The 27,638-nt window shown below is 42.2% G+C and overlaps 1 protein-coding gene across 7 annotated transcripts in view; it reads left to right on the forward strand.

Moving 5' to 3' along the window:
- N4bp2 (NEDD4 binding protein 2) overlaps window positions 1-27,638 on the forward strand; it is a 65,416-nt gene that overhangs the window by 17,941 nt on the left and 19,837 nt on the right. For 4 of the 7 annotated variants that reach the window (XM_085836730.1, XM_085836726.1, XM_085836729.1 and 1 more), the window contains 8 exons: window positions 2,973-3,039; window positions 4,664-5,015; window positions 8,641-9,793; window positions 12,103-12,227; window positions 13,415-13,503; window positions 17,029-17,105; window positions 22,406-22,561; window positions 24,908-27,261. In XM_085836730.1, coding sequence (XP_085692856.1) covers window positions 4,787-5,015; window positions 8,641-9,793; window positions 12,103-12,227; window positions 13,415-13,503; window positions 17,029-17,105; window positions 22,406-22,561; window positions 24,908-27,261 — 4,183 coding nt within the window. In that variant the 5' untranslated portion in view covers window positions 2,973-3,039; window positions 4,664-4,786. The remainder of the gene's footprint in view (window positions 1-2,972; window positions 3,040-4,663; window positions 5,016-8,640; window positions 9,794-12,102; window positions 12,228-13,414; window positions 13,504-17,028; window positions 17,106-22,405; window positions 22,562-24,907; window positions 27,262-27,638) is intronic. The other 3 variants (XM_085836728.1, XM_085836731.1, XM_085836732.1) reach the window with 3 other exon arrangements.

Genomic DNA, 27,638 nt, shown 5'->3' on the forward strand with positions numbered 1-27,638 from the left:
CCTCTAGTGGCAGGGAGCTACTTCTGCCTCTTCTAACCCAGTTGGTTATGTGCCTTCAGAGTCTGGTCTCATCTCAGGATTGGATCTATTGGCTGGGCATGAAGCTCGGTGGGGAGTTTGCTGTCAGGCCGGGAAGAGTTGCTGTTGAGATACTAATTTCTTAGCATGGTGCTTGGCTTTTAAAGCTGTTAAGGCTGAAGAAACCACCAAAGAGTAGGTGAGGCACAAACAAAAAGAGGTCTTAAGACTAAATAAAATCTAGCGTACTCCATTGTTTCCTGGTGAGATGACACCCTGAGAGTGGAGTGTCCTCAGGAGACTGTGGTCTCGGGAGGACTGGGTCAGCTGTGAAAAGGTAAGCACGGAGATGAGGAATGCACGTGTTTAGATTTCCTGACCTTTCTCCTCTCCTTCCTCTCCCTTTGGTCACTGCCAGAGCAGCCTCATGCTGACTGGATAAGTGATATGCCACTGAGCTGGCTCCCTAGCTAGATTCATTTCTAATATAAAGAACTATAGATCGGGGCCAGGGGAGAGCACTTGTTATGTGAGCTGGAAGACCGAACTCAGTCTGTGGGACTCAGGTGAAGGTGGAGGGAGATAAGCAGGAAGTCCACCAAGTCATCTGACTTGCACACAAGTACTGTGGCCCATGACGTCAGCCTTGCTAAGTTACCTGACCAACTCAGTACTCAATAGATTGTTTTGGATTTTTGTCTGCACACAGAATATGTAAATGATAGTTCTGTATGTGTATTTCTTTTTTCTTAGACCCTACACCCCACTCCCCAACCCCCTTCAACTTTTGGAGATATCACCTGCCTGTCCAGAAACTCAAGAGAGATCTGTCTGTTACACCTGGCTTTTTCTCTTAGAACTTTAATTTCCTTTTTCAGCCTTACATGCTGCCTGCAATCTCTGGTACAGTGTAGTAGGGAAGTTTTGGTAGCAAAAATCAACTTTTCTGTTTGCTGAGAGAAAGCTTTCGGCACTTCATGGTGCCTCCATCACTTCCTGTCCATCTCCAGCTTGGGGGAGTCCCATGAGCACCTGTGGGTGCTTCTCAGCCCTGTGCTCAGTGGACACGGAGTGGATTATGTTATTTCTTTCCTTTGTTTTGTTAATACCTGGAGTTGTTTTGATTGACTTTTCAAATATTAAAAGACTTCATATTCTTTTTTTTTTTTTTTAAAGATTTATTTATTATATGTAAGTACACTGTAGCTGTCTTCAGACACTCCAGAAGAGGGCGCCAGATCTCGTTGCGGATGGTTGTGAGCCACCATGTGGTTGCTGGGATTTGAACTCTGGACCTTCGGAAGAGCAGTCGGGTGCTCTTACCCACTGAGCCATCTCACCAGCCCCGACTTCATATTCTTAATAAACTGATGCATTGGATTCTTTTATAGCACTTAAGTGGTTAAAGTGTCCAGAGGGCTCTAGTGTTAAAGGCTTGGTCTTTAGTTGGTGGACATGGACTTTGAGAGGTGATTGGATCACAATGGCTTTGGTGTAATCAATGGATTAATTCACTGATCAATTCACAATTTGGCATTAATTAAAAAAGGTTGGATACTAGGAAGTAGGGCCTGGTTGGGTAGAGTAGGCTCTGGCGTCAGCAGGCAGCGCTCTGTCAAGGCATCCCTTGTGCTCCTCCTCAACTCTTCCTTCCCAGATGCCAGCGGGCAGCAGCCTCTTCTGCCACTGTTGCTGTTGTTGGATGTACCTCATCTTAGCTCCATGGCAATGGAGCCATGTGACCAAATTAAGACTGGAGCCATGACCAAACAATTACTCTTCAATAGTTTATTGCAATGACTTTGCCACCGTGATGAGAAGTGTAACAGGGCTGTGCAGAGCATACCTTAACCTCGAACCCAACCCTTGGGAGGCAGAGGCAGCCTGGTCTACAGAGGTTACACAGAGAAACCCACCCTGTCTTGAAAAACCAGAAAGAAGGAAGGGCTGGTGAGATGGCTCTGCAGTTAAGAGACCCGGCTGCTCTTCTGGAGGTCATGAGTTCAAAGCCCAGCAACCATGTGGTGGCTCACAATCACCTTTAATGAGAAACAAACAAACACCTTTAGGCTGGAGCAAGCTGGAGAAGGGAAGGGGGGAAAAAAGAAAGAAAAACCAGAAAGAAAAAAGACAGAAAAGTATAGCATGTGTTATTGTTTGAATATGTTCCCATTAGTGAGATTTTTCTATAATTTAAAAATGTAAAGATTTAGTGACTTGGCAGGTTTCATGGCTTGGATGGCTGGCCAGTGACCTCAGGCTTCTCCTGTCTCTTTCCTTCCCTGCTGTGGGATTATAGGCAACTATGCTCTGCTTAGCTCTTTATGTGTTCTCAGGCCCAGAGACAGGTCTTGATGCTAGGCTAGTGCTGTCTGCATTACAGACTGATGGGTCTCCCTAGCCCCAGACTTGCTCTTTTTGACTTAGGGATCAGTCATTGCCCAGATTCCAAGTGTTTGAAGATTTCCTCTTGTCTTTCTGTTACTGATTTCTAGTTGTCTCTCTGTGGCTGTAGAGCATACTTGATATGCTTTTGGAGTTCTTTGAAGCTTCTTAAGATTTGTTCTGCCATGTGGGTTATGGTTTATATGTGTGGCAAGCTTGTGTGTGGCCGCTCAGGAGAGGAATGGTCCATACATGTTGACTAGCTCCTTAGTGTGTAGTATTGAGTTCTGTAGTCTTGGGATTTGCTATAGTTGTTCTCCAAGTTGCTGATGGTATAGTATTGAGATTTTGACTATAGCGAATTTTTTTTACTTTTTTTGTTTTTTCCTGTTTGTACTTATGTTTTAGATGCATAGACATTTAGTTTTTTTTTTTTTTTTCTGGTGAATTAGTCCTTATTATGACCTCTTCCCCCATGCCCCCGATAATTTTTGCTCTAAATTCTACTTATATCTGATATAATATATATAAAAAATAATTTTCTTTAATTTTAATTAATTTAAATTTAGGCACATGTGGCTGATGGCTGTCATTACTGGAAGGTGAAGGGATCTATGACCCAAATGTAATTGAAAGGTAAATTTTATAGTATGTTAAGAGATGTTAAGGACAATCAGTGAATAGCTTGAAAGTGGAGATTGGGGCAGAGGGAGTGGGACTTGACTTTGAATTGGGTAGTCAGGGAAGCAATTCTTGAATGCCACACTTGAAAAGAGGACAACATTGTAGAGTGAGAATTATCCGTGCCAGACCCTGATCCAGTCAGATTTGAGCTTTAGACTAGATGATAGGGACTCTGGTGCAGTGGAAACAAGTCAGGGGTAGGAAGGTAGGTATGTGATTCATGGTCATCAGGCCCAGTAGTTAAGGTAGATTTAGGGAGAAAATGTAAAGATGTTTTCAGAAATTTTTAATAAATGATTAATTTTAAAGATGTTAAATTGAGGATATTTATTAGGTGTATCTAAATGGAGAAAGCAAGCAGACTGTGATCTTCTCCAGATCCATGAGTCTCTGCCCTGTGGAGCATATGAGTAGGAGACACATAGCTAAATATGCATGAATAACATACTAGAAGGTAACAAACACGAAGAGAATCCAGGCAGGACATGATGTGTGTTTTTTGAGGAGTGTGAGGATCCAGCTCAGTTAGTAGAGCTTGCCTAGCAGACATGAAGCCTGGGCTTGATCCCAGCACCACACAAAGCTGGAGGTGGACGCGGGAGGATTGAAGTTCAAAGTCATTCTTGGATACCTAGGGAGTTCAAGATCAATTGGGCTGCATGAGACCCTGTCTATGGGGGAAAAAAGAAAAGAAAGATTTTGTTGTACTGGATGAACAGTGTGGTCATATTTGAGTAATAATGAGGTGGTGAGAAAATCCATCTTCTAGATTCCGGGTAGAAAAGTAGGTAGAGGGAGCCAAAGTGTAAGGGTCCCAGTGGGAGCTAAAGAGCCAGGAGGCTAAGTGTGCGCCAAGTGGCAGGAGCAAGGGAACGAACGGTTAGGGGACGCAGTGTCAAGACGGCAGTGATCTGGATGGCAGCTGTTTCAAAGGCTCTATCCCGAGTGAGAAGGGAAGGTTAGGGACACTTTAGCAGAAGGGAGGTATCAGCCGGCCTATGGCTTGTTTGCTAAGCACACTGCAGGAGCAAGAGTACCCGGGTGCGGGGTGATTGGTTGGTTAGTGCCACCTAGTACAAAGGCCGTGATAGTTAAGCCTGGCGATAAGGAGCCATCACATTCTGTCTACACTTGAGGAATCACATCACCAAATTGTCCTACCACTTGGATGAGAGGAGGCAAGGCAGGGCTATTATGTTAGCTGAGATGGAGATACCCAGGAGAGTGGGTTTGGAGGGAGTGGTCAGGAGCTCAGTCTTGGACATGTTAAGTTCTTGATGCTTATTAGATAGCTGAACATTGGTGTGTTTAATAGGCATTCTGATAATGTTTATGGGCCCTTTATGTTAAAAGAACGAGTAATGGTATTAAAACAGTATATTAGCTATTTTGAAATATGTTATGTTGTATTATCTTAAATTTTAACATGTTCAATCCTAACAAAACTGGAGATAAATTGTTTTTGGCTCTGCTGCTAGAATTGGGTACTTTCTTAGAGTTATGCAGATACCGTTCCACCTTAGGAGTGGAAGTGAACATGTGTAGTCTGAGCGTTTTTACTTGCTTTCTATTTTAGGTTCAATTACTACTGGATTTTCAAGAATTTTTAATACAATTTTTCCTTTGAATTATGATTTAAATATCAAAAAAATCTTTAAATTTTTTTAAAAAGGGAAATATTTTAGTTTTGGAAGTCAGAATGCCAAGGAAAAGGAAAAATCTTGGGGGAAATCCTTTGCGGAAGACTGCAAACTCTAAGAAAATTGTCGTATCCCGTGTTGCTAGTCGTGAGGAGTCGACTACCACTCTCCCTTCCGTGTGTGAGACAAAAGTTGATCAGGAAGAACTCTTCACCAGTATCTCAGAGATGTTTTCTGCTCTGGATCCTGATGTAGTTTATTTGATGCTTTCTGAATGTGATTTTAAAGGTGAGAAAAGTTTAGTTTGACTCTTTGAGTCTTGTAAGAAGACCTCGTATTCTGTGCCTCAGTGAATGCCAATGTAGAAAAATGATATTATTCTTGTGTTTATCACAGGTTAAGTATCTCCCAGGAACAAAGGTGCTGTTTCTATTACTAGGGATATGAAACATAAAGATGGTTTCTACTATAAAGAAATGTACACTTGTAGGTATAAGATTCATGAATATAAATATAGTCCACATTTTATCCTCCTATAGACAGGTTGGTGCTATTTTCATCTTTGAGTTGTTTTTCTTTTTTTTTTTTTTGGTTTTTCGAGACAGGGTTTCTCTGTGTAGCCCTGGCTGTCCTGGCACTCACTTTGTAGACCAGGCTGGCCTCGAACTCAGAAATCCGCCTGCCTCTGCCTCCCGAGTGCTGGGATTAAAGGCGTGCGCCACCACGCCCGGCTGAGTTGTTTTTCTAACTTGTTAATGAAAACTAATAAAATGTATCTTACAGGTAGGATTTTTTGGGGGAGGATTGGAAGTTTATTTTGTTGTTTGATGTTGGTACAGACTTCAGTGTCGTCTGCTATAAAGACCCTGTAATTGTTTAAAAGGATGTTTGCAGGATTACCACCTGGGTAATAGAGCTTTTGGTTATGGTTATTATAAGATAAAGTCATTCTAGATTTGAGTGTCATGATAATGCTGGATAAGCTTATGATCTCAGTCATTGTGTGAGCTGTGCAGTGAGCATTTCTGTCCTGTCAAGGACATATTCTGATCTATATACCCAGGTTTCAGTAGTGCATTTGATGCTCAGAAAGGATAGTCGTGATGTGTTGAACATATGCGCGTAAAGCAGTGGTGGAGTTACAACCGTATCATCTCATGTCCTAACACACTTACTTCTGTTTTTCAGGATCTTCTGTGCACCTTCTCTGTAAATACTTGGTGTAATGAGTAGTTTGAGTGGTAGCATTGATGGCACTAAAGCAAACAGTCTGCTCTTTAAACGTAATGCAGTGGCGCTGTTGTCAGTGCTCTCACATAACCAGTGCTTGTCTTTATAACCAGCTGTTATCTCTCTCTGGTGCTTCTCTAGTGTTCAGTGAGTTGTATTTAATTTATTCAGAGCATTTCAGTGAAAGTAGCCATTTTCTTCTGGCCTTTCCTCTTGGTCCCAAAGCTTTCCTGTCTGCAGCACAGGCTAAGAATAGTTTTCCAGCTGGGCGTGGTGGCGCACGCCTTTAATCCCAGCACTTGGGAGGCTGAGGCAGGAGGATTTCTGAGTTCAAGGCCAGTCTGGTCTACAGAGTGAGTTCCAGGACAGCCAGGGCTACACAGAGAAGCCCTGTCTCAAAACAAACAAACAAACAAACAGACAGACAGACAGACAGACAGACAGACTAGTGTTCCAGCCTTGACAAGACAGTGTAGTTCACCTTCCAGGGAGGGGTTCTGGGCTGCAATACCCACAGCCTCTCAGTGCTGTGAATCATTAAGATTTTAATAGAATAAATTGTGCCTTTTTAAAATAGAGAATAATGTTGAATATTTTTATATTTGAGTTTTTCTTATATTTTATAAATTATTCATTTAGTTTTTAAGGTCGTTTTTATGTCATAGTTTTCATTTTTCCCTGCAATCTGTTTAAGACTTCCCTTTTATGATAATTACCTTTGTATTTTGGTATTTTTACTTATGCGGCTTTTCATTATAAGTATGCTAGTCCTTTAGTTGGTCACTTTAGGGTTTTCTGCTATGTAGTTTTTTTCCTTCTTGTGTTTGCGTTTTCCCTTCACCTTGTCTCAGTGTTCTGCAGGGCTTCTTGCCTCTGCAGTTTGCTCTGTTCTCCTGACTGACCTCTTTGCCAGGCGTGCCCCTCCAACCCCTCTTTGTTTTTCTCTTAAGGGAAGGTTAACTGGGTCTTACTAGGTACCAGTCCTTGTGCACGGCACTTCTCAGGGATTTTCTCATTTAACCCCACAAGAGCCTCCGAGGTAGGTACTTTGAGTATTGCCATATCACAAACAAGGAGATGTGCTGAGGGAAGTTGGCTCATTTGTTTGAATCCTGTCAAGCAAGTAGATATTTAAATGAGGGTGCTTTGACTCCAGAACAGAGCTGTGCCCTACAGTGCTCTGCTTCTTTCCATGTCTATCTTCCTTAAAACAAAAACAGTACATAGCAGAAACAAAATAAAAAAAGGCATTCAGATTTCAAATGCTTAAAAATTACTTTCTTTTCTTGTGATGCCTGTTATCAAATGCAGGGCCTCAAGCATGCTGGCCAAGGCCCCATGACCCCGAGCAGCACCCCTAGCTTCATGCTTGAAGACCTGACGGCTCTCTGTCTGTGTTGCAGCCAGAGCTCAGCATTGGAGTCAGACACACCGGCCCTGTTACTGTGTGACTTGGGTCCAGTTCCTATCCTTTTTTTGAGCTTCATTTTCTTTTATGTTTTCTAGGATGATTGTTCTCATAGTATTACTTGGGGATTCAATGAGGTTATCTATGTAATAATGCTCCTAGCCCAAATGCTGTGGGTGGCAGTTCTCCTCCTGTTACATTCCCTTAGAAAACAGTGTGGCTGACTGTCAGAACCTCTCAGTTATTTGCAGCCTCCTCCAGTTCTTTTCTTCCTTCTATCCATCACACAGAACCCTGTGAACTAACTCTCCAACCAGCTTCTCTGAATACTTTAAACAGGTCTTTTCTTGTCTTGTTTCTCTTCTCTTCTTCTCTTCTCTTCTCTTCTCTTCTCTTCTCTTCTCTTCTCTTCTCTTCTCTTCTCTTCTCTTCTCTTCTCTTCTTCTCTTTTCTTCCTGAGACAGGTCTCACTGTGTAGCTCTGGTTGGCCTGGATCTCACTATGTAGACCAAGCTGGCTTTGAATTGAACTCACAGAGATCCACCTGCTTCTGCCTCCCATGTGCTGGGATTAAAGGCAGTTTTGTATTTTCAAGCTTGGCTTTAACTTTTGTCCTGTTGGCAACTTGATTAGTCTTTTTAGTGCTAGATCATATATATTACATTATGTGAAATCTTGTTTTATTCTCCTTTCCATCACTGTAGCATTTGCACATTGTTAAAAAGTACACATTGTTTAATTTATATTATGATATAATTATATTTTAATATATACATCTTTATGTTCGATTTATACTTTACAAAATCCTTCATATCAAAAATTCATCTTCATTTTTGTATGAAGTATTTCTGATGCATATATTTTTTATACTGTGAAATATGTAGTATAGACTGTGTAAATGAGTAAATGTTTACTAAGAGAATACCTACTTAAAATACTTAGTCCTTGAATGGACATCCAATAGATAAATAACTGTTGAATGTATCAACTGACTTTAGGATCTTTATACATGACCCTATCATATACAGTCTATGTATATACTCATTAAACTGTTCAATTTGTACTTGACAGTAGCTTATTACAATTGAAAGGATACCATTCCATGGCTCTATCATTAATGCTTCTCTAGTGTAGACTCTGATGTATTAGAGTAGTGTCAGTTTTTAAAAGATGACCTGGCTATTGAGACATTTTCAATGTGTGTGTATGTGTGTGTGTGTGTGTGTGTGTGTGTATACATTTGTTGTTCTTGTTGCTGTTCTTGTTCTCATGCAGTTGAAAATGCCATGGATTGTCTGTTAGAATTATCTGCCACTGATGCCAAGGGGGCAGAGTCATCTGCACAGACTTCTGGTGATTGTGACAGCAAGCCCGGCGCAGCAGGAAACGCAGTCATGGAGACGTGCCGTCCCGAAGGCGAGAGTGAAGATTCCAAGCTGGATTCATTTTTGGATATGCAGCTAACTGAGGACTTGGATTCCTTAATACAGAACGCTTTTGAGAAATTAAACTCTCCTCCTGATGACCAAGTATACCCATTCTCACCTCTGCAAGATGCTAATAGTTTTAATGACCCTTCCACCTTTATGAATTCAGATTCAAGTGGTATGACTTCTCTTCTTTCTGTACAAAGCATGAGCTCAAATAGCGAAATGCTCAAGAGTTCTGCTTCTTTACCAGGTTCAAACCCACCAACTTCACATTCAGTTTCGAATGCGCTTGAGAGTTGTTCAAAATTGGCATTGGAAGGGGGCTACCCAGAAGACTCTCCTCTCAGTAGCTCTGGAAATCCAACAAATGGCTCTGCTAGGGGTTGTGGCAATTTTAGCCAAAGACAAAAAGACCATTCCGAATCTGAGTGTCCTAGTGCGCAGCTTTCTCAAGCCCTTGCAGATTTGGGCAACAGTGAACCTCAGGTTCCTTCAACTCGCCCTCTGCACAATTCAGGGTCTGACCTACCAGGTACAGATGGGGATCAGAAGTCGGCTTCTGCGACTGATGTTTTTGTGCCCTCTGAAGGGTTCAATTTCAAGCCGCACAAACATCCTGAACTGCCACCAAAGGGGAAGGATATGAATTACTGCCCGGTGCTCACCCCTCTTCCCTTACTCCTTCCGCCCCCGCCCCCACCACCGATCTGGAACCCGATGATCCCTGCTTTTGATCTCTTTCAAGGCAACCATGGCTTTGTAGCCCCTGTGGTGACCACAGCTGCTCACTGGAGACCTGTCAACTACACGTTCCCACCCCCCATCATCTCCCACAACTCTCCAACCAAAGTGTGGAGAGGCAGTGAGGGAGCAAGTGCTTACCAGGTGCAGGAGGCCCCAGCGGCACAGCCTGTGAGGAAGAAGACTACCTCCTTCGTCGGCTTAGTTCTCGTGCTGCTCAGAGGGCTGCCGGGCTCAGGCAAATCCTTTCTGGCAAGGTAGGACGGTTTATTGACATTTGTTAGTATAGTGCACGGATTGGATAGCTAATGTGAATTTCCAGAACACATCGTTTGCTCAACATCATTAATAACTCAAATATTTTTTGTGATCTTTTAAAAGATAATAATCTTCACTGAAAGTTTTTATTGTATTCTTTTTTCTCATACAGTTTTGATAGAAGTAAAACTAAAAAAAAAAAGTTTCAAGTTAAAGATAGTTTCACGGCCGGGCGTGGTGGCGCACGCCTTTAATCCCAGCACTCGGGAGGCAGAGGCAGGCGGATTTCTGAGTTCGAGGCCAGCCTGGTCTACAGAGTGAGCTCCAGGACAGCCAGAGCTATAAAGAGAAACCCTGTCTCGAAAAACCAAAAAAAAAAAAAAAAAAAAAAGATAGTTTCAAGATACTAAAACTATGAAATACTTTCTTTCTGAGGATGAAAGCTAATTTGACTAGGAGGAAGATGAGGTTAGCTTTGTTTATGGAGTATAAAAACCAGACTTGAAAATAAGAACAGAAGATCCACAGTTGATTCTGAATATAGGAACAAAAAAAGGTGAATAAATGAATTCTACTGATGACTAGAAGTTGAAAATTATAGTGTGTTAAATAGTGCTTTAGAAACTCCATTTTAAACTGGGCATGGTGGTACATGCCTTTAATACCAGTACTGGGAAGACAGAGACAGGCTGATCCTTGGGTTCTAGAACAGCCAGGACTACACAGGGAAACCGTGTCTCAAACCACAGAAAACAAGTGAACAAAAGAAACATAATTATAAGGAAGAGAAATGAATAGTAGTAATTATAGAACTAACGATTTCAAACTATTTATTTATTTTTGATGTTTTGAGACAGGGTCTCACTGCATAGCCTGGACCTTAATATATAGACCAGGCTGTTGTTCTCTTGGTCTGCATAGTGCTGGGGTTAGCGGTGTTAATCATGTGTTTGTTACCACTCATGGCCCAGAACTTCATTTTGTGGAAAACACACTTCCTTTTGTTTATGTTTTTATGGCAAGTCAGTTGTTAGTGCTTTGATGTGGGAAGCAGAGTCAGGGTTAGACTGCCCCGCAGAGATGGCTTCAAGGGTGTCCTTCAAGGGCGTTTGCTTCCTTAGTTTCTCTCTCGAGCCCTTGGCCGTTACATTTTAAGATGTATTTGCTTTTTTTCCTCCTGAATTTGAATTTTTTTTTTTTTTGTAGCCATAGACTCTGTGTGTGTGTTTTGAGATAGGAGATCTTGTATCCCAGTCTGTTCTTGTTCTTACACTCACTGAGTAGCCGGATTCATGCATTTTCTGTACCTCCTGCCTCTAAACCCCCAAGTGCTGGGATTACAAGTGTGTGCCATCATAGCTGATTTATGTGGCAATAGTGATCACGCCCTGGTCCCTGTGCATGGTAGAAACATATTCTACCAATTGAACTATATCCCTAGCCCCAGTAATAGCAATATAGTCATTTAAGTTACGTAGTTGTGTTTGTAAAATTAGTGGGAATGCCAGGAGTACTTCCAAGGTAGTAGATGTGTTGGACTTGATTTCCGGGCCTCGGAGTCAAAGGCAAATGCAGTTTTGCCACAAAATAAGAGCTATGTTTTTGATAGAATATGAGATGAGATAGACATGAGATGAGTATGGTCCATAACATTAAATTAGCATGTGACATGAGGAAATCTGATGTGAAAGCAAGGCTTTTGGACTTATTGGAAAGGTCATTTTTTAAAAAAAATGTACGTTTGTAATCTCCTGCTTCACCTTCCACTGGGATCTCTGGTGGGCTGCTGTACCCACACAGCGTCTTTCCATAAGTCCTGGAGATCTGAGACTCTTCATGCCTATGTGACAAGTGATTTAGCTATACTCGTGCATTAACCATGCCCCTGGCCTTGACCATAGTCTTATTTAATGATAGCTCAGATATATGCATGTTTAAAAGGAAACGAGCACTAGGTATGGCAGTCAGGCCTTAGTCTCAGCCCTGGAGATGTGAAGGCTGAAAGATCAAGAGTTCAAGGCCATCCTGGGCTAGATAGTAAGTTTGAAGCCAGCTCGGGCTGTATGAGACTGTTTCATAAAACAAAGCAAAACTATTTCTGAATAATTTGTATAAAGCAAAATAAGCCTATCTTGGATTAGTTCTTTTGAAGAGTTGAACTTTTTGCTTAGAGAATTTCCAGTGTAATTTATTTGAATTTTATTGCTCTTTTAAATACTATACTTGAATTTTTATTTGAATTGTGACTACAAAAGGAAAGAATTGTGGAAAGAAAATGAATGAAAATAGTTCCGTTTGTCGTTGACAGGACTTTGCAAGAGGATAACCCAGGTGGCGTCATTCTCAGCACTGATGACTACTTCTATATAAATGGACAGTACCAGTTTGATGTGAAGTACTTAGGGGAAGCCCATGAGTGGAACCAGAACCGAGGTGAGAGCGGCTTCGCAGGTCTGTGTGTTGCTGTCAGTGCTCGGAAGGGAAAAGTTTTCTTCAGTATTCATGGCTTTTGGGAGACAGAGAGCTTTGTTTACTTATGTTTTGTGGTACTTAAACATGCCACACAGATGTGCTGCCGCTGAGCTATGACTGGCCCCAGCCCTAAAGAAGTATTCTAAATAATCCCAGCAAGCCAGGAGGCAGAGGCAGGTGGACTGAACCTGGCCAACCTGATCTACATAGTGAGTGCCAGGACAGCTGGTGCTACACAGAGAAACTGCAATCCTTATGTTACTCAATAAGCAGTGAGAATGAAGTTAAGTCTGAGGAGCAAGGACATGTGTCCAGTTCCCAGCACCCACATAAAAATCAGACATGGCAACAGCGTGTGCTTGTAATCTTACTGCTGGGCAGGCAGAGACAAGTGGATCTCTGTGAGTCTCAGGCCATCTCGATCTACATAGAGCTCCAGGATGGATGGCTCTACATAGTGAGGTCCTAACTCAAAAAAAAGATAAAAACCTGATTTTGACCTCATACTCCCTGGTAGTATGCACGCACATGCAGAGAGAGACAGAGAGAAAGAGAGAGAGAGACAGAGAGAGACAGATAGACAGACACAGACACAGAGTCAGAGAAACAGACACACTTCCATTAAGTAATAAAACATTTTTTCAAGTTAATTTTTGTAAGAGGATTAGAATATATGACAGTGTTTGGGTTTTATTTAATCAGCAGGGATTCTCTAAGAATTAAGTCTTTCCTACTAGTGTCTCAATAGCTAAAGAAAGTGACAGTTGTCTGCTGGGCTCTAGTTGTTTTCTTTCTTTCCCCTCCCCTCCCCTCCCCTCCCCTCCCCTCCCCTCCCCTCCCCTCCCCTCCCCTCCCCTCCCCTCCCCTCCCCTCCCCTCCCCTCCCCTCCCCTCCCCTCCCCTCCCCTCCCCTCCCTCCCCTCCCCTCCCCTCCCCTCCCCTCCCCTCCCCTCCTACAAGGCCTTTGTTTTAAGCTGCCAGGCTTTTGTCTGAAGGCTGGAGGGTAAAGAAGAAGCCGGCCATCTTGGAAATTTGCTACCTCTCTGTCTTATCAGCCTTCCAGGAAGTCTGACTCCTAATGTTTCACCACCGTGCCTGGACGATAGTTAATGTTATTAAAATTATGTCCTTTTGTATTGTGTCTTTCAGCAAAAGAAGCATTTGAGAAGAAGGTTTCTCCAGTAATCATAGATAATACAAACCTCCAAGCGTGGGAAATGAAGCCATATGTTGCTTTGGTTCGTACCTTAAGTTTATAATAACTGAGTTTGGAATCATTGAGAGGACGTCTATTTCACAAGTGAATCTCAAGCACTTGAGAATATCTTGGTTTGCCTTGATCTGCATTTCTCTGTCTTCAGAGAAATGAGAGGAGTAAGACCACAGCAGGGCTGAGCTCTCCCTTAAAGCTGAGTCTACTCGGCTATAAAATGAGGGTGCTCAACTGTCACCTTCCTTTCCCCTCCCCTCCCCTCCCCCCTCCCCCCCCCCCCCCCCCGTCCTCTCCCCTCCAGTACTCTTCTGTCCCTTCCTCTTTTTTTTCCTATTTATATAAAAACAAGTTCTAGTTCCCAGGTTGTATCAGTAATGGCTGTTGGGCTGTATTTGGCCTTAAGCCAAATATCTACTCTTGAGTGCAGGACTCTCATTGTATTTACCATTGAATCTGGGTGTATCCCTGTGCTTGGTATATAATAACTTTGTGTGTGTGTATGTTTCCGTCTTCCATTACTAGTACGTGCTGTGGTCACCATATATGCTTCCTTAGTTAAATACATACTGGATTCTTTATGTCTTCAGCACGTCCAGGCTGTTGCTTATCTCATTTGTGTTACTAATGTTATGTATGGGTCTGGGGTCACTCAGATTGACCAGCCTCACAATAAGTTTTACAAATAGAGGGTTTATTAAATATTGTCCAGGACCATAGACACTGGCCAGATCCATACCTGAGACTCATGCTCAGAGCATGGCTCCAAATTACATTAGATGGGCTTATAAAGGCAAAACTCAAAAGGCTGTGTACTTCTTGCCTTCATGCGGTCAGAGGTAAGTACACATCCTGGCACGTAGCCTGCCTCCATGTGACCAAGCACAGATCCTGTGCAGTGGGGAGACCAAGCTTGTTTAGAGGAGCAAACACAGGTGGTTTGTTATCTTACATGAACAACAGCCCCAGCACCCCACGAAGTGACCCGTCCTTAGCAAATAGGGCAGACAGGTTAGAGGTGTTTTGTTTTATAGGTCTCTCAAGCACAGTAAACTTAAAGCATAACATTAGCCATCGCATTTACTGCACTTGAACTATTTTTTAAGTATAATTCTTACCTTTCTGGGAAAAAAAAATCCCCTTTGAAAGCTGTGCATGGGCTGCACACTGTTAACTCCAGAGCTAGCGAGACAGAAGAGGCAGGTTGATCTCTCTGAGTTTAGGGCCATAAGTTGTTCCAGGAGAGCCAGGGCTACACAGAGAGATCCATCTCCCCCCTCCCCCGAAATGTATCTTCCTACAGAAGCGATAGATTTTATCTTATCACTGGAACCTGCAGTATGCTTCGCTTTCCAGCCATCAGCTAAAATCCTCAGTATTGGGGAAGGCAAGACTGCTCTGTACGACTTCACATATTTTTCTTGTTCTCTTAGAGAGTTTTGTGATGTTGTCTTTTCTTATTTTCATGTGCGCTTGTGTGTGTGTGCTTGCATATTATATTCATGTGCATTATCTGCATGCAGCAGTCCACAGAGGCCAGATGTAGGCGTTGAATCATGGCACTGGAGTTGGAAGTGGTTGTGAGCTGCCTGTAGGTATTGAACTGAACCAGCTGTCCTCTGTGAGACAGCCAGTCTCTTACCTGCTGAGCCATCTCCCCAGCCCCAACACTTTCCTAGGGAGAAAATAAAGAGTTCCAATTGTTTTGTTTCTGATGATAAGCTCTTTCTTTTGTAGTCTGTAATTCTGTAATTTCTCCTTTTTTCTTTCTTCCCCCCTCCCTCCCCCTCCCCCTCCCCCTACACCCTTCCCTTCCCCCTACACCCTTCCCTTCCCTTCCCTTCCCTTCCCTTCCCTTCCCTTCCCTTCCCTTCCCTTCCCTTCCCTTCCCTTCCCTTCCCTTCCCTTCCCTTCCCTTCCCTTCCCTTCCCTTCCCTTCCCTTCCCTTCCCTTCCCTTCCCTTCCCTTCCCTTCCCCCTTCCTTTCCCTTCCCTTCCCCCTTCCCTTCTCCCTTCCCTTCCCCCTTCCCTTGCCCCTTCCCTTCCCCCTTCCCTTCCCCCTTCCCTTCCCCCTTCCCCCTTCCCCTCCCTTCCCCCTTCCCCTCCCTTCCCCCTTCCCCTCCCTTCCCCCTTCCCCCTTCCCCCTTCCCCCTTCCCTCCCTTCCCCCTTCCCCCTTCCCTTCCCCTCCCTTCCCTCTTCCCCCTTCCCTTCCCCCTTCCCTTCCCCCTTCCCTTCCCCCTTCCCTTCTCCCTTCCCTTTTCCCTTCCCTTCCCTTCCCTTCCCTTCCCCAAAGCTAGGATATCACTTCAGAACCCAGGCTGGTCTTGAACTCACGATCTGATTTGTATGTTTTAGCCTCTTGAGTGCTGGAAGAATGTTCTGCTATATCCAATTTTAGATTTTTTTTTATGTGATTGAAAATATGAAACTATTTCCACAGTGTTGATTTCTTGCCTCTTCCTAACTTTACTCAGAAATGTATAGGAGACTCCTGCTTCTCACAGTGTGTCAGACTCACTATTTCTTCATACAGACTTGGATAAAGAGAGATGAAGCTAGGTCAAAAATGTTAAATTAGACCAAAGTCCAGGTCTCAGGCACTGTGTTTTGTAGACGTGTGGATGAAAAGGAAAGTCTAGCTAGCCTTGGAAAACAACCCTGGAGACTGCCTGCCTGCTTGGTGGGAACAAAGGCCAGCATGCAGAGTGGAGAAAGCAGGGAAAGGGAGTCAGGGCTGTGTCAGGTGCTCTGAGGAGCCAGGAGAGACGGTGCCTCTGCCTCCTGAGGGCTGGTACCCCACCACCTCCTCGGAGAGCTGCTAAATAGCTGGTATGTGGAAAGTAGAATACAGTGGGACTAGTGAGTGTACAGTATTTATATATTATGGAGTTACTGGAAGAGAAAGACCATGATGCCGGAGACAGGATTCCTGAGGAAAAAGATGTGTAAAAGATGGCTGGAGTCATCACACTCCGGCTACACATGGACTAAACTGTTGTTGGCAACAGGTTTTAAATTCTAACTATTGAATGAAAAGGAGGACTTGACTGCTCCTAGGTGTGGCTGAGGAGATGGTTTTGTTAGAGATATGAGGGAGAGAGCAGCCAGAGGCATGGAGTTTAGCTGTGACCCGTTCTAGGTTGAGTTTTCTGGTTTTGTTCCTTGGTTTTGTGTTTGTGTTCTCCATGCTCAGACCCCAGTGTGCCCAGCCTCCTGCTCTTTCTTTGACTAGAACCTCCTACCTTAGGAAATGAATGTGTCCCCTTCCTCAGCTTGGGTGTTTCTCACAGGAGACAGAGCTTCTCACTAAGACCCAGGTGTGGTTGTGTGTGCTTGTAATTCCAGCTTTTCTACAAAGCAACTTCAAGGCCAGTCCCTCGCAGTAACACTTGCTGTTTCTTTAAAAGAGAGCTGAGAGCAGAAGCTTGCTCAGTTGCTGACCGGATCACCAGGGGGGTGGCGGTGGGGCTGTTTCATTTTTAAAGTGATAGTCTGTAAAATTGCATTTAATTTCATGAAAGATCATTTACATTCTTTTTTGTCTTTTCCACAGTCTCAAAAGCATAAATATAAGGTCCTTTTCCGGGAGCCAGACACGTGGTGGAAGTTCAAGCCGAAGGAGCTTGCGAGGTAAAGCCTGGGGGTTTCTGAGCTGGCTTCTCTACAGCAGCCAGCCCACATTGCCAGACCTTTCCTTTATACATGATGAGTGAAACAAAACTGATTAGATTTTGGCTTGTCCACTTAAAAATTGATAATGTTCTGTACTGTGAATGTTTTCAGCAGTTTTACATAATTATTTTTAAGATGCTTACTTATTATGTGTGTGTGCTTATGTGCATGTGAGTGTGTGCACCCACCCCTACGTCACGGCACTGTGTGAAGGTCAGAGATGATCTGTCTGGGATAAGTTCTCTGCTGCTCCAGGGATTAAACTCATATCATCAGGTCTTCCAGCAAGCACCTACACCCAGTCAACCACCTTGAAGGCCCTTCCTTATCCTTAGTTTTATGAAGAGTTTATTTATAATATATTTATTTTATAATAAATAGCCATGGAGTTTCCAGTTGTCTTATGTTGTCAGTTGTATACTTCCTTGTAATATGTGTTAATATTTAAAACTAGGAAAGACCCTGGGAGTTGGTACTCTTGAGCCATGTGTCTACTGAAGGCAGGACTTGTGCCTTCTAGAGCACTAGAGAGTGTTGGTTGCTTTTAAAAATGTACTTATTTATTTATTCATTTAATGTATATGAGTACACTGTAGCTGTACAAATGGTTGTGAGCCTTCATGTCGTTGTTGGGAATTGAATTTTTAGGACCTCTGCTTGCTCCCTGTCAACACCACTGGCTCTGGTCGGCTCTGCTTCACTCAGTCCCTGCTCCTCTGGCCCAAAGCTTTATTTATTATTATACATAAGTACACTGTAGCTGTCTTCAGACGCACTAGAAAAGGGTGTCAGATCTCATTATGGGTGGTTGTGAGCCACCATGTGGTTGCTGGGACTTGAACTCAGGACCTTCGGAAGAGCAGCCAGTGCTCTTACCCACTGAGCCATCTCAGCAGCCCAAAAATGTTATTTTTAAGAGATGAACATACATTGTTTTTTCCTTAGTGCTCTGAAGATTTAATTTTAGAATAGTTGCTTTGTAGTAATTTGAACTAATTCAATACAAACTAAAGGGCAGTCTGACTTTAATATAGTCACAGTGTTGTATGACTATCACCACTGTCTAATTTCTGAAACATTTTTATCTTTTCACAAAGAAGTCATACCTCAGCAGTTCCTCCCTCTTTGGCAATCTCTGCTGTGTTTCTTCTCTAGGGCTTTTTCTATTCTGGACAGTATATATACAGTGAATATTTGGAGTCTTTTTCTCTGGCGTCTTGCACTGAAAATGTTTTCAAGGTTTATTTTCTGTGTTGCAGCATGTCATATCCAGTATCTCTTAATTGTCTTTTCATGTTACTGGGTTGGTTTCCTTCCTATTTTGTGTTTGGAATTTTTGCATTTGTATAGATGAGTAGGGTTCCCCTCCCTGACCTACCTCGCCTGCTTTTGGTATCGTAAACTAACTGAGAAGTATTTCCTCTCAATTGGAATTTCCCCATCACACCAAAGTTAAGACTTTAAACGTTATATCCCTCTGGCGTCTGCGTGTCCGTGGTGTAGGCAGTCAAGGTCTCTCTTCAGTGTGTTCACAGTGTGTGTTCCTCCTCATTACCCTCACTAGTCATATGGTTTGGTTTTGCTTGTATTTTTTTCAACAATGTGGCCCTCATAAATAAACAGCTCTTTGCTTGATTGGTCTTCTTTTCTGTTGTATTCTATTTTGCTTAATTCATTTATGGTTTTCTTTATTCTACTTTCTTTGTTTTAAAATATATATCTTGCTTATTTCTATTGTTTTTAAAATCTTTACTTGAAGGTGTAGATCATTTTTATAATATGAGCATTTGATGCTCAAACTCTCCTTGCTATTTTATTTTCCTCGTGGTTTAGTGTACAGTGCTTCATTTTGCATGTTTATTTGTAAAGTTGCATTATAATTGAATATTCTTTTTTAGCTTTGGATTATTGAGAATTATGTTTTACAATTTCCAAGCCAGTGGATGTTTCCCTTGTGGATTTTTAGTTCACCTGCAGTAGGCTACATTGTGTGACCGGTGTGATAGTTTTCATTCTTTTCTTCTCTTGTCTCACTGTGCTGTCCTGGAGGCCCTGGAACTATAGTGATTGATCTGCCTCCCACTGCCTCCTGAGTGCTGTGGTTTAAGGCCTGTGTCACTGCAGCCAGCCTCAATAGTTCCTTCTTAAATGATCCATCCTTGCCTACTGAGCATGTGTACTGTGGGCTGTGAGAGTCCAGGAGGCAGAGTCACCTGTTGCTTTGAGGACTTGAGTTGGATCCCTAGGGTTCCCACGGTGGGAGGGAAGAGAGAAGCAGCGCCTGTAAATTGTCCTCTGACCTCCAGTGCATGCCGTGGCGTAGACACATTCATACAGCACAACATGCATATGAACCCCAGCCCCAAGTGCGTACATATGCTGTGTTCAGATGCTCTCTAGTAACGCTTAGACGTGCTGCAGCTTTCTGTGCTTGCTTTTCTTTTGGTTGGTCTTGTGGGTTAAATTTTGGACATGGTGGTGAACTCTTCCAATGTGAGACAGTGTGAGTCCCTTTGCTATAATGCCCGTCAGTCTCTGTCATCCCACCCATGTCCACTTTATATATTTGGAGGGTAGTTATTGAAATTCCTACAGGTGTATCATTTGTTTGACGTTACCCTAATTAACTGGATTTTATCCCTCCCCAGTGATTTTTTTTCTTTTGTCTTTAAGAATAGCTTTTGCTAGAAAGTCTGGTTTAATTAATAGAACTGTACCAGCATACTTTTAGTTAGTGTTGGAGAATTTTCTTCTTTTCATATTTTTGCTGTCAATCTTTTAATATCCTTAATGTTTATGTATTTATTGTGCCTAGTATGGCTTGTTTTTCTGTTCACCTTGGTTCTCTCTCTCTCTCTCTCTCTCTCTCTCTCTGTCTTTCTCTGTCTCTCTCTCTCTCTGTGTGTGTGTGTGTGTGTGTGTGTGTGTGTGTGTGTGTGTTAGGGGACAGAAGTTTGGAGGAGGTCTCCTGTAGTGCAGGCTAGCCTTGAACTCCTGATTCTCCTGCCTCCCCTCTCAGGGTTAGGATATCCGGCAGATACCATAGTTCTCAGCCCTGCCTTGGCTTCAGATGCTGAGTCGGCCCTCCTGGGTGTTCTGCTGGCCACCTTCTCAGTGCCCCCTGTGCTTGGTGCTTATTTTCCCTCTTTACGATTAGTGCTTTGTTTGTTTTTGTTTTTTTTTGAGACGAGGTCTCACTGTGTAGCCTTGGCTGACCTGGAACTCAACTATATAGACCAGGCTGTCCTCAAACTCACAGAGATCCACCTGCCTCTGCCTACCAAGTGATGGGATTAAAGTCATGTGCCACCAGGCCTGACTTCTATGATTGTTATGAGAAAAAAAAATCTATGTGAAGTTTTTCTCTCATCATATTTTAGAAAATTTAGGTAAAATTTAAATCTGTTTCCTTCTATAATAATTTCTAAGTTATATATGTTTTGTTTATATTTTTTAGTGCCCACTTCCCATGTTTCACTATGCAAAGCTTAACTCTAAAGTAAAACCATTTTCTTTGCCTTCCTACTCACAAACACAAGAACTTTATAACACCCACTTGTGATTGTTCCTCATGAGTGTACATGATATCATTATGTGATTTATATACAATTGTTTGTTCTGCTCAACTATTTCCTTTGTGCTTCATTTTCCCATTGCAGCAGAAACCTTTCTTTAATGTGAGAGTTTGTCTGCCTGGTATTTACCTTTAAACTTTACAGTAAGAGTCTGCTTTTACGTTTTCCTTTGCAAATATTTTTAACATCTTCATTCTTATAAGACACTTACTTTATATATTCTGGACTGTCCGCTAGTTTCTGTTGCTGAAAGTAACATTTATGTTTTATTTCTATTACTGTTGCTAAGTCTCCTCATTCTAATCATTGTTTCTATCTATATGGCTAGCCATATTTTTTAATTTCTAGCTTAATGTCATCTCCTTTTTCTTTGAGTGACACTTTTAGCATATGTTTCTAGTTACGGATTTCTTATTCTGTTATCTTGTTTGACTCCTGAAATCAGGACATGGGTGTCATTCATCAGTTCTAGAAAATTCTCAGTATTTATCTTTAAACTGCTTTTGTCCCATCTCTCTCTTCTCTTCTTCAGACTGGAGTCAGTGGTATACTAGACCTTTTTTTGCTTTGGCCTCTATGTCTATGTTTCTTAACCTCTCTCATATTTTCTATCTCTTTGCTTCTCTGTGATATGAAACCAGACAAGATCGAGGTAGGTAAATATGAAAGCCATATTTACCCAAGAGGCAAACACTAATATTAGCCCTGGAGTTCAGATATAAAGCCTTGGATCCAGACTAAGTTAAGAGAGTCACATCTGAGATGCTTTCCTTAAGGAACAAACCCAAGGGGAATTAAAGCATATTATCCTACTTCCTGTCAGTGCAAATCCAGAAAACACCCTCAGCCTGAGACCTAAAGATGTCCATGTTTGGGTTAACTAACTGTAAATTCATTAGCAAAAACACTGATGAACGAGCAAGACTGGAAATACAAATAATAAACTTCATATTTGGACATCCAGAGACTTAATATGCTAGGAATTAAAAAATATTGTTTGAACCTAAAATGTAATAAAATGTGTTTGTTTTAATTTAGTTGGGATCTGGTTTTATTATAGCAGGAAGGCACTTGGGGGCGTTACTCAGAGTCTCTATAGTGGAATACTTACTGCTCAGAGGTAATCCTTAATCAAAACCTTTAAATGACAGTCATTGTTTTATGAATTTTTTCCAGAGTTTTAGAACAAGTTCTTCTAAGGTCATTGAATCCTTTCTCCTGAATTAATAAAAGATATCTGGAAAAAATATATAGTATAATTAATAGAATGCAATTTAAAAGAGCCCGACTAGATTGGGTGTGGTGGTGTAATCCCAGCACTCAGAAATCTGAGGCAGGAGGATCACAAGTTTCAGGTCATCACAGCCTAGGCTTCATAGCAAGACCACATCTTCAAACAAATGAAAACAAACCTTCCAAACCAAATGAGATGGGAATGAGCTTAGGACTAGACAGCCCACGTTATGTAAAGGCGAGGTCTTGTCCTCTCCTGTCTCATGAGAAGTGCCAGTGATGGTGTTAGGGACAAGCTCAGTGGGACTGTGTTTACCTTCCACGCACGTGGCTCGGAGTTCAGTCCCAAGCACAGCAGAAAAGGACTTCTGGACTTTGTGTGTTCTTTTGTTTTCTTTTCTTTTTGGTTGTCAACCTTCTTCCCACCTGTCTCTCCCCTGGACTTTTCAGACGTAATATTCACGGAGTGAGCAAAGAGAAAATATCGAGAATGCTAGAGCACTATCAGCGCTTTGTCTCCGTGCCGATAATCATGAGCTCTTCCGATCCAGAGAGAATGGAGCGCATTGAGTTGTGTGCATACGCTTCTGACGACAGGAATTCTAGGTGGGTTAAAGTCTATTACATGCAAAAAAAAAAAAAATGCAGTGTGAAGCTATGGTTTCTTTTTTTTTTTTTTTCGAGACAGGGTTTCTCTGTATAGCCCTGGCTGTCCTGGAACTCACTTTGTAGACCAGGCTGGCCCTGAACTCAGAAATCCGCCTGCCTCTGCCTCCTGAGTGCTGGGATTAAAGGTGTGCGCCACCACGCCTAGCTCCTATGGTTTCGTTTTTAATGATAGCTTTGAAGACTTAAAAATCACCACGGATAAACTAAAAATACAGAGGTTTTCTGTTCTGTTTGATCAGTTTTCCCTGAAGCCAGCTGAGGGCGCTAGAAAGAGAGGGAAGAACTCATGTGAAAGATGGGTTTCCCCTTGAGCTGAGGGTTTGTGATCTGCTGTTATACAGTGAATACACTTGTCTTTTTTGAGGATTTTCCTTTTTTCTTCATTGTTTTTGTTGTGTACATCTATGTTACCTTTATTTCTTATTTTTAGTTTTTTTTTTTTTTTTTTTTTTGTTTTGTTTTTTTTTTTTTTGAGACAGGGTTTCTCTGTGTAGCCCTGGCTGTCCTGGAACTCACTCTGTAGACCAAGCTGGCCTTGAACTCAGAAATCCACCTGCCTCTGCCTCCCAAGTGCTGGGATTAAAGGCATGTGCCACCACGCCTGGCAGTTTTTTTAAAAAAATGTTTTAGTGAATGTACTCTTTAATTTTCACATAGAGAATAGAATTCAGTTAGTGTTAGATATGATTTAACTTAGGAAAACTTAATGGAAGAGTTGGGTCTTTGAGAATTCCTAAGATAAAGGAAGGTGCCTTGACAAACTTAATAAGGCAAAATTGTTGAAGTTGAAAGGATAATACTATGAGTTGGAAACTAGCATTCAGGATGATTTTAAAACATTTTTAATAAATGACATCTTAAATGAGAGCTTCCTACCCTCAAAGAAAAAATTTCTTTCCCTCCCTTTCTTCCTTCCTTCCTTCCTTCCTTCCTTCCTTCCTTCCTTCCTTCTTCTCTCCCTCCCTCCCTCCCTCCCTCCCTTTTTTTCCTCCAAGACAAGGTTTCACTGTGTCTCTCTTGCTGTTCTAGAACTTGCTTTTGTAGACCAGGTGGCCTTGAACTCACAGAGACCTGCCTGCCTCTGCCTCCAAGTTTTGAGATTAAAGGCCTGTACCACCACTGCTTGGCTTCTTTAGTTTTTTTTCTCTTCTCTTCTCCTTTCCTTTCCTTTCCTTTCCTTTCCTTTCCTTTCCTTTCCTTTCCTTTCCTTTCTTTCTCTCTCTCTCTCTCTTCTCTTTCTCTCTCTCTCTCTCTTTCTTTCTTTCTTTCTTTCTTTCTTTCTTTCTTTCTTTCTTTCTTTCAAGATTTATTTAATATTATATCTAAGTACACTGTAGCTGTCTTCAGATGCACCAGAAGAGGACATCAGATCTTATTACGGATGGTTGTGAGCCACCATGTCGTTGCTGGGATTTGAACTCAGGACCTTCAGAAGAACAGTCAGAGTGCTCTTAACCACTTAGCCACTGAGCCATCTCTCTCGCCCTCTTTAGTTTTTCTTAATCATGAAAATTATGTTACTTCTCTAGTTAGTAACTTGATCCTGGGAGTGCAGAGCTTAAAAATGAGGCAGACTGGAGTCTCATGTAGTAGCCAGCTTATATTCAGGGTATCAGGTAATTTATATTCTGAGGGCATTCTGGGGGCAAGTTGTATAGAGTAAACCTGTTCTTGAATAATAATTATAGAAACATGATGGGTAAGCCCACTCCCATTTTTGTGGGAGGGGCACAACAGCACATTCCATATGTAGTCCATGTGTTGGAGGAAGAGAGGTCACAAGACTGTTTATTCTCACAAGCTCTTAGAGATCTCACATAGCTTGATTCACAGACTATGTTCTGACAGTATTGGCTTTGAGATCCTGTAAATAGGTGATTCTCAACCTACCTAGTGCTTCTACCTTTTAGTACATCTCATATGGTTACCCCCAACCATAAAATTATTTTTGTTGCTACTTCATAACAGTAATTTTGCTTCTGTTATGAATTGTAATGTAAATATATGTTTCCCAATGGTCTTAGGTAACCCTGTGAAAGGGTCGATAGAGGTCGAGACCTACAGGTTGAGAAATAAAACTTTCTTTGTAGGAAATGTAGACCCACAGTAACATATAAGCTATGGATGTGAAGGAAGCCAGCAAGGTATTGTCCCCTGTGAGCACATTAGAACCTTCATTGAATAAATGTTAAGTGCTGTCTGGCTGCATGATTCTTTAATTTAAATCATAGTATTAATCACATTGTGAGCAAACTTTCTTACCACACTTGAAATGTCTTGTAGCCCAAGAGACAGTGAAGCTATTAGCTCTGCAAAAGAAGACAGTGTCTCATCTGTGTCTCCGAAGCACTCAGAGTTAACGGAAGAGAAGACCCTTGAGGTGGCCACACAAGCAGTGTTACCTGTGCGTGATCCCCAACTCCCTTGTCCTGGTTTAAACAGAGGAAGAAAGGAGTTGGGTGACGTGAGTCATGGTGGTCATAACCCCTTCTTTCAGGAAGCCCCGAGCACCTATTTTCCTAACCCTGAAAGCAAAGGTCAAGCCACAGATAGAAGTGAGAAAGAACAAGAGATGGTGTCTGAAAAAGAGCATTCTGAAGCAGATGCATGGAGTCCTGCGGAGGGAGCATCATCAAATGGGTACTGTGCTGACGATAATCAAGAAGCCTGTGGGTCTGCAAGTGCAGCCACACTTCCAGGTGAAACCCCCTCACCTCCTGAAGTACTGGAAGAAAGAACGGCAGGAAAGAAAAAGACCATTGGAAAACAAAAAGGCAAATCATCTTTGGAAAAAATCCCCAAACAAGAGCTATCAAATTTTGTTGGTGACTGGCCAGTTGATAAGACAATTAGCCAGAGATCTAAAAGGAACCGGAAAACTGAAAAAGGTTTATCTGTACAAAGTGACAAAAAATGTAACCTCCCGCAGTCCCACAAAGTATTAGATACTAGGATATCTGTGAGTACAGATCCTGTCCAGCCCCAAGGATCTTCACATGGGAACGATGATCTTTCAGAAGTGCCCAGTAGCTATCACTATGATCCTTACAGAAGTACTGAGCAAACCTCACTTAGTGCTGTGAGCGACTGGCCTTCCTCTGCTTCATTAGCTCCGAGAGAGCACAGACCGAGAATGCCAAAAGCTGACCTAAGTGAACCCAGCGTGGAATTTGGAACTAATGACAACCTGGGTGAAATACCCTTATATCCAGCACATGAGGCCTACTGGGGGACAAGCCCTGAAGAACTGAAGACGCTGAGTTCCAACCTTCGAAGTTCTGAAATGCTGCCCAGTCAAACAGCTCCTGAGCATCATCCGACCTCCCTGAGTCCAGTGACTCACAGCCAGCACGCACTGCCCCTTACCTTCCCCAGCAGTGCAGCAGCTCTTCCTGGAGCAGTGGGGCCCCGGTCTCTAACAGAATTTCCAATGGGGGTGTCTGGAATTGTCTCTGGAGTAGATATAGGCACTTGTACCCAGACCGAGCCCCAAGATTTTGCTCTCTTGTGGAAAATAGAAAAGAATAAAATCAATGTTTCAGATTCTGTCAGAGTGTTGACAGGAAGATTAGATGGGTTTAAGCCCAAAGATTTCACTCTTAATAGAAAATTAAATGTTCAAGAAACAATTCCGTACAGAGTAATGCATGATAAAAGTACATTCGTTGAAGAAAGTGAGCTTACCAGTGCTGATGAGTCTGAAAATCTTAACATCCTTTGCAAACTCTTCGGATCCTTTTCCTTAGAAGCCCTGAAAGATTTATATGAGAGATGTAATAAAGACATTATTTGGGCCACAAGTCTCTTGCTGGATTCTGAGACTAAACTGTGCGAGGACACTGCAGTTGAGAGCTCCCCCAAGTCATACAGTGAGTCACAGGTTGGGCCGTTTTCTATGGGCTTGGACCTGAAGGAAATTATTAGCCACAGAGGAACCTCAGAAGGTTCTAATTCTTCTGTATCAGAATTTAGTCCTGGAATTGGTATCCGGAACACCAGTGCACAGTCTGCTGGTAACCCAGGAAAGGGGACCTCCGAGCAGGAAGGGATAAGAGCTATGAATCCTGAAAACCCTGAATTAATAACTAGAGTATTCCCCAATGCTGCTGTAAAGGTCAAGAGTAACAATGAGACACTGCCTGACCGTCAGGCTGAACTGCCAGGCGCGTACACCTTTAAGCAGCCTCTTTCACTTACTCCACAGTCTTATATCCCTAAAGATGTTAGTGAGATAGAAAAAAATCTAGTAGTGACAGAGACTAGAGACAATATGCATTCATTTCTAAATTTATCTGATATTATAAACTCTGCAACAAGCACTTCAAATTCTGAATTAAATGAAGATGTGTATCTTACTGGCTCTTTGGAAGTAAAGAAAAATGAAAATCTTCCTAAGGATTATGTGAAATTTGCAAACATGGAAGAATTTATCAATGAAGATAAACAGGAAATGGCGAAAAATCTAATGCCAGGAAGTGGTTGGTCAGCAGGAGTTAGTGAAGAGGGTAAAACTGAGGTATTGACTCCCACACCAGTGACAGCCACATCTCTGACCATAGACTGTCTGGAGCTGGCATTACCCCCTGAGCTGGCTTTCCAACTTAATGAGCTATTTGGCCCAGTTGGTATTGATTCAGGTAAGGAAAAAGTAAATTCTCTCTCTCTGTCTCTCTCTCCCTCTGTGTGTGTGTGTGTGTGTGTGTGTGTGTGTGAATAGCATATAGTTTCTATTTCAGTTGCAGTTTTTGTTGGCTGAATGTATCTGTTTATGTCACACAATTTTAAATAGTGCCTTATTTTTGACATAACATGTTTTTAAAGGATTTAAAACAATTAATTTGAAGTAGAGGATATTTACATAGAATTTTAAATTTCAATATATCCATGAACATGTTGCAAGTTTTCCTGGTACTTATCTTACATGTATTTGCAAAAGTGAACTTTTGGAAAAAAGAGTCCCTGAGTGCTGTTTCTGATAGATTGAGTCAGGGATTAATTTCCTAGCATACTGTTC

This window comes from Mus caroli, unplaced genomic scaffold (genome assembly GCF_978045245.1).
Source record: "Mus caroli unplaced genomic scaffold, Mus_caroli_1 scaffold_4, whole genome shotgun sequence".
Lineage (NCBI taxonomy): Eukaryota > Metazoa > Chordata > Mammalia > Rodentia > Muridae > Mus > Mus caroli.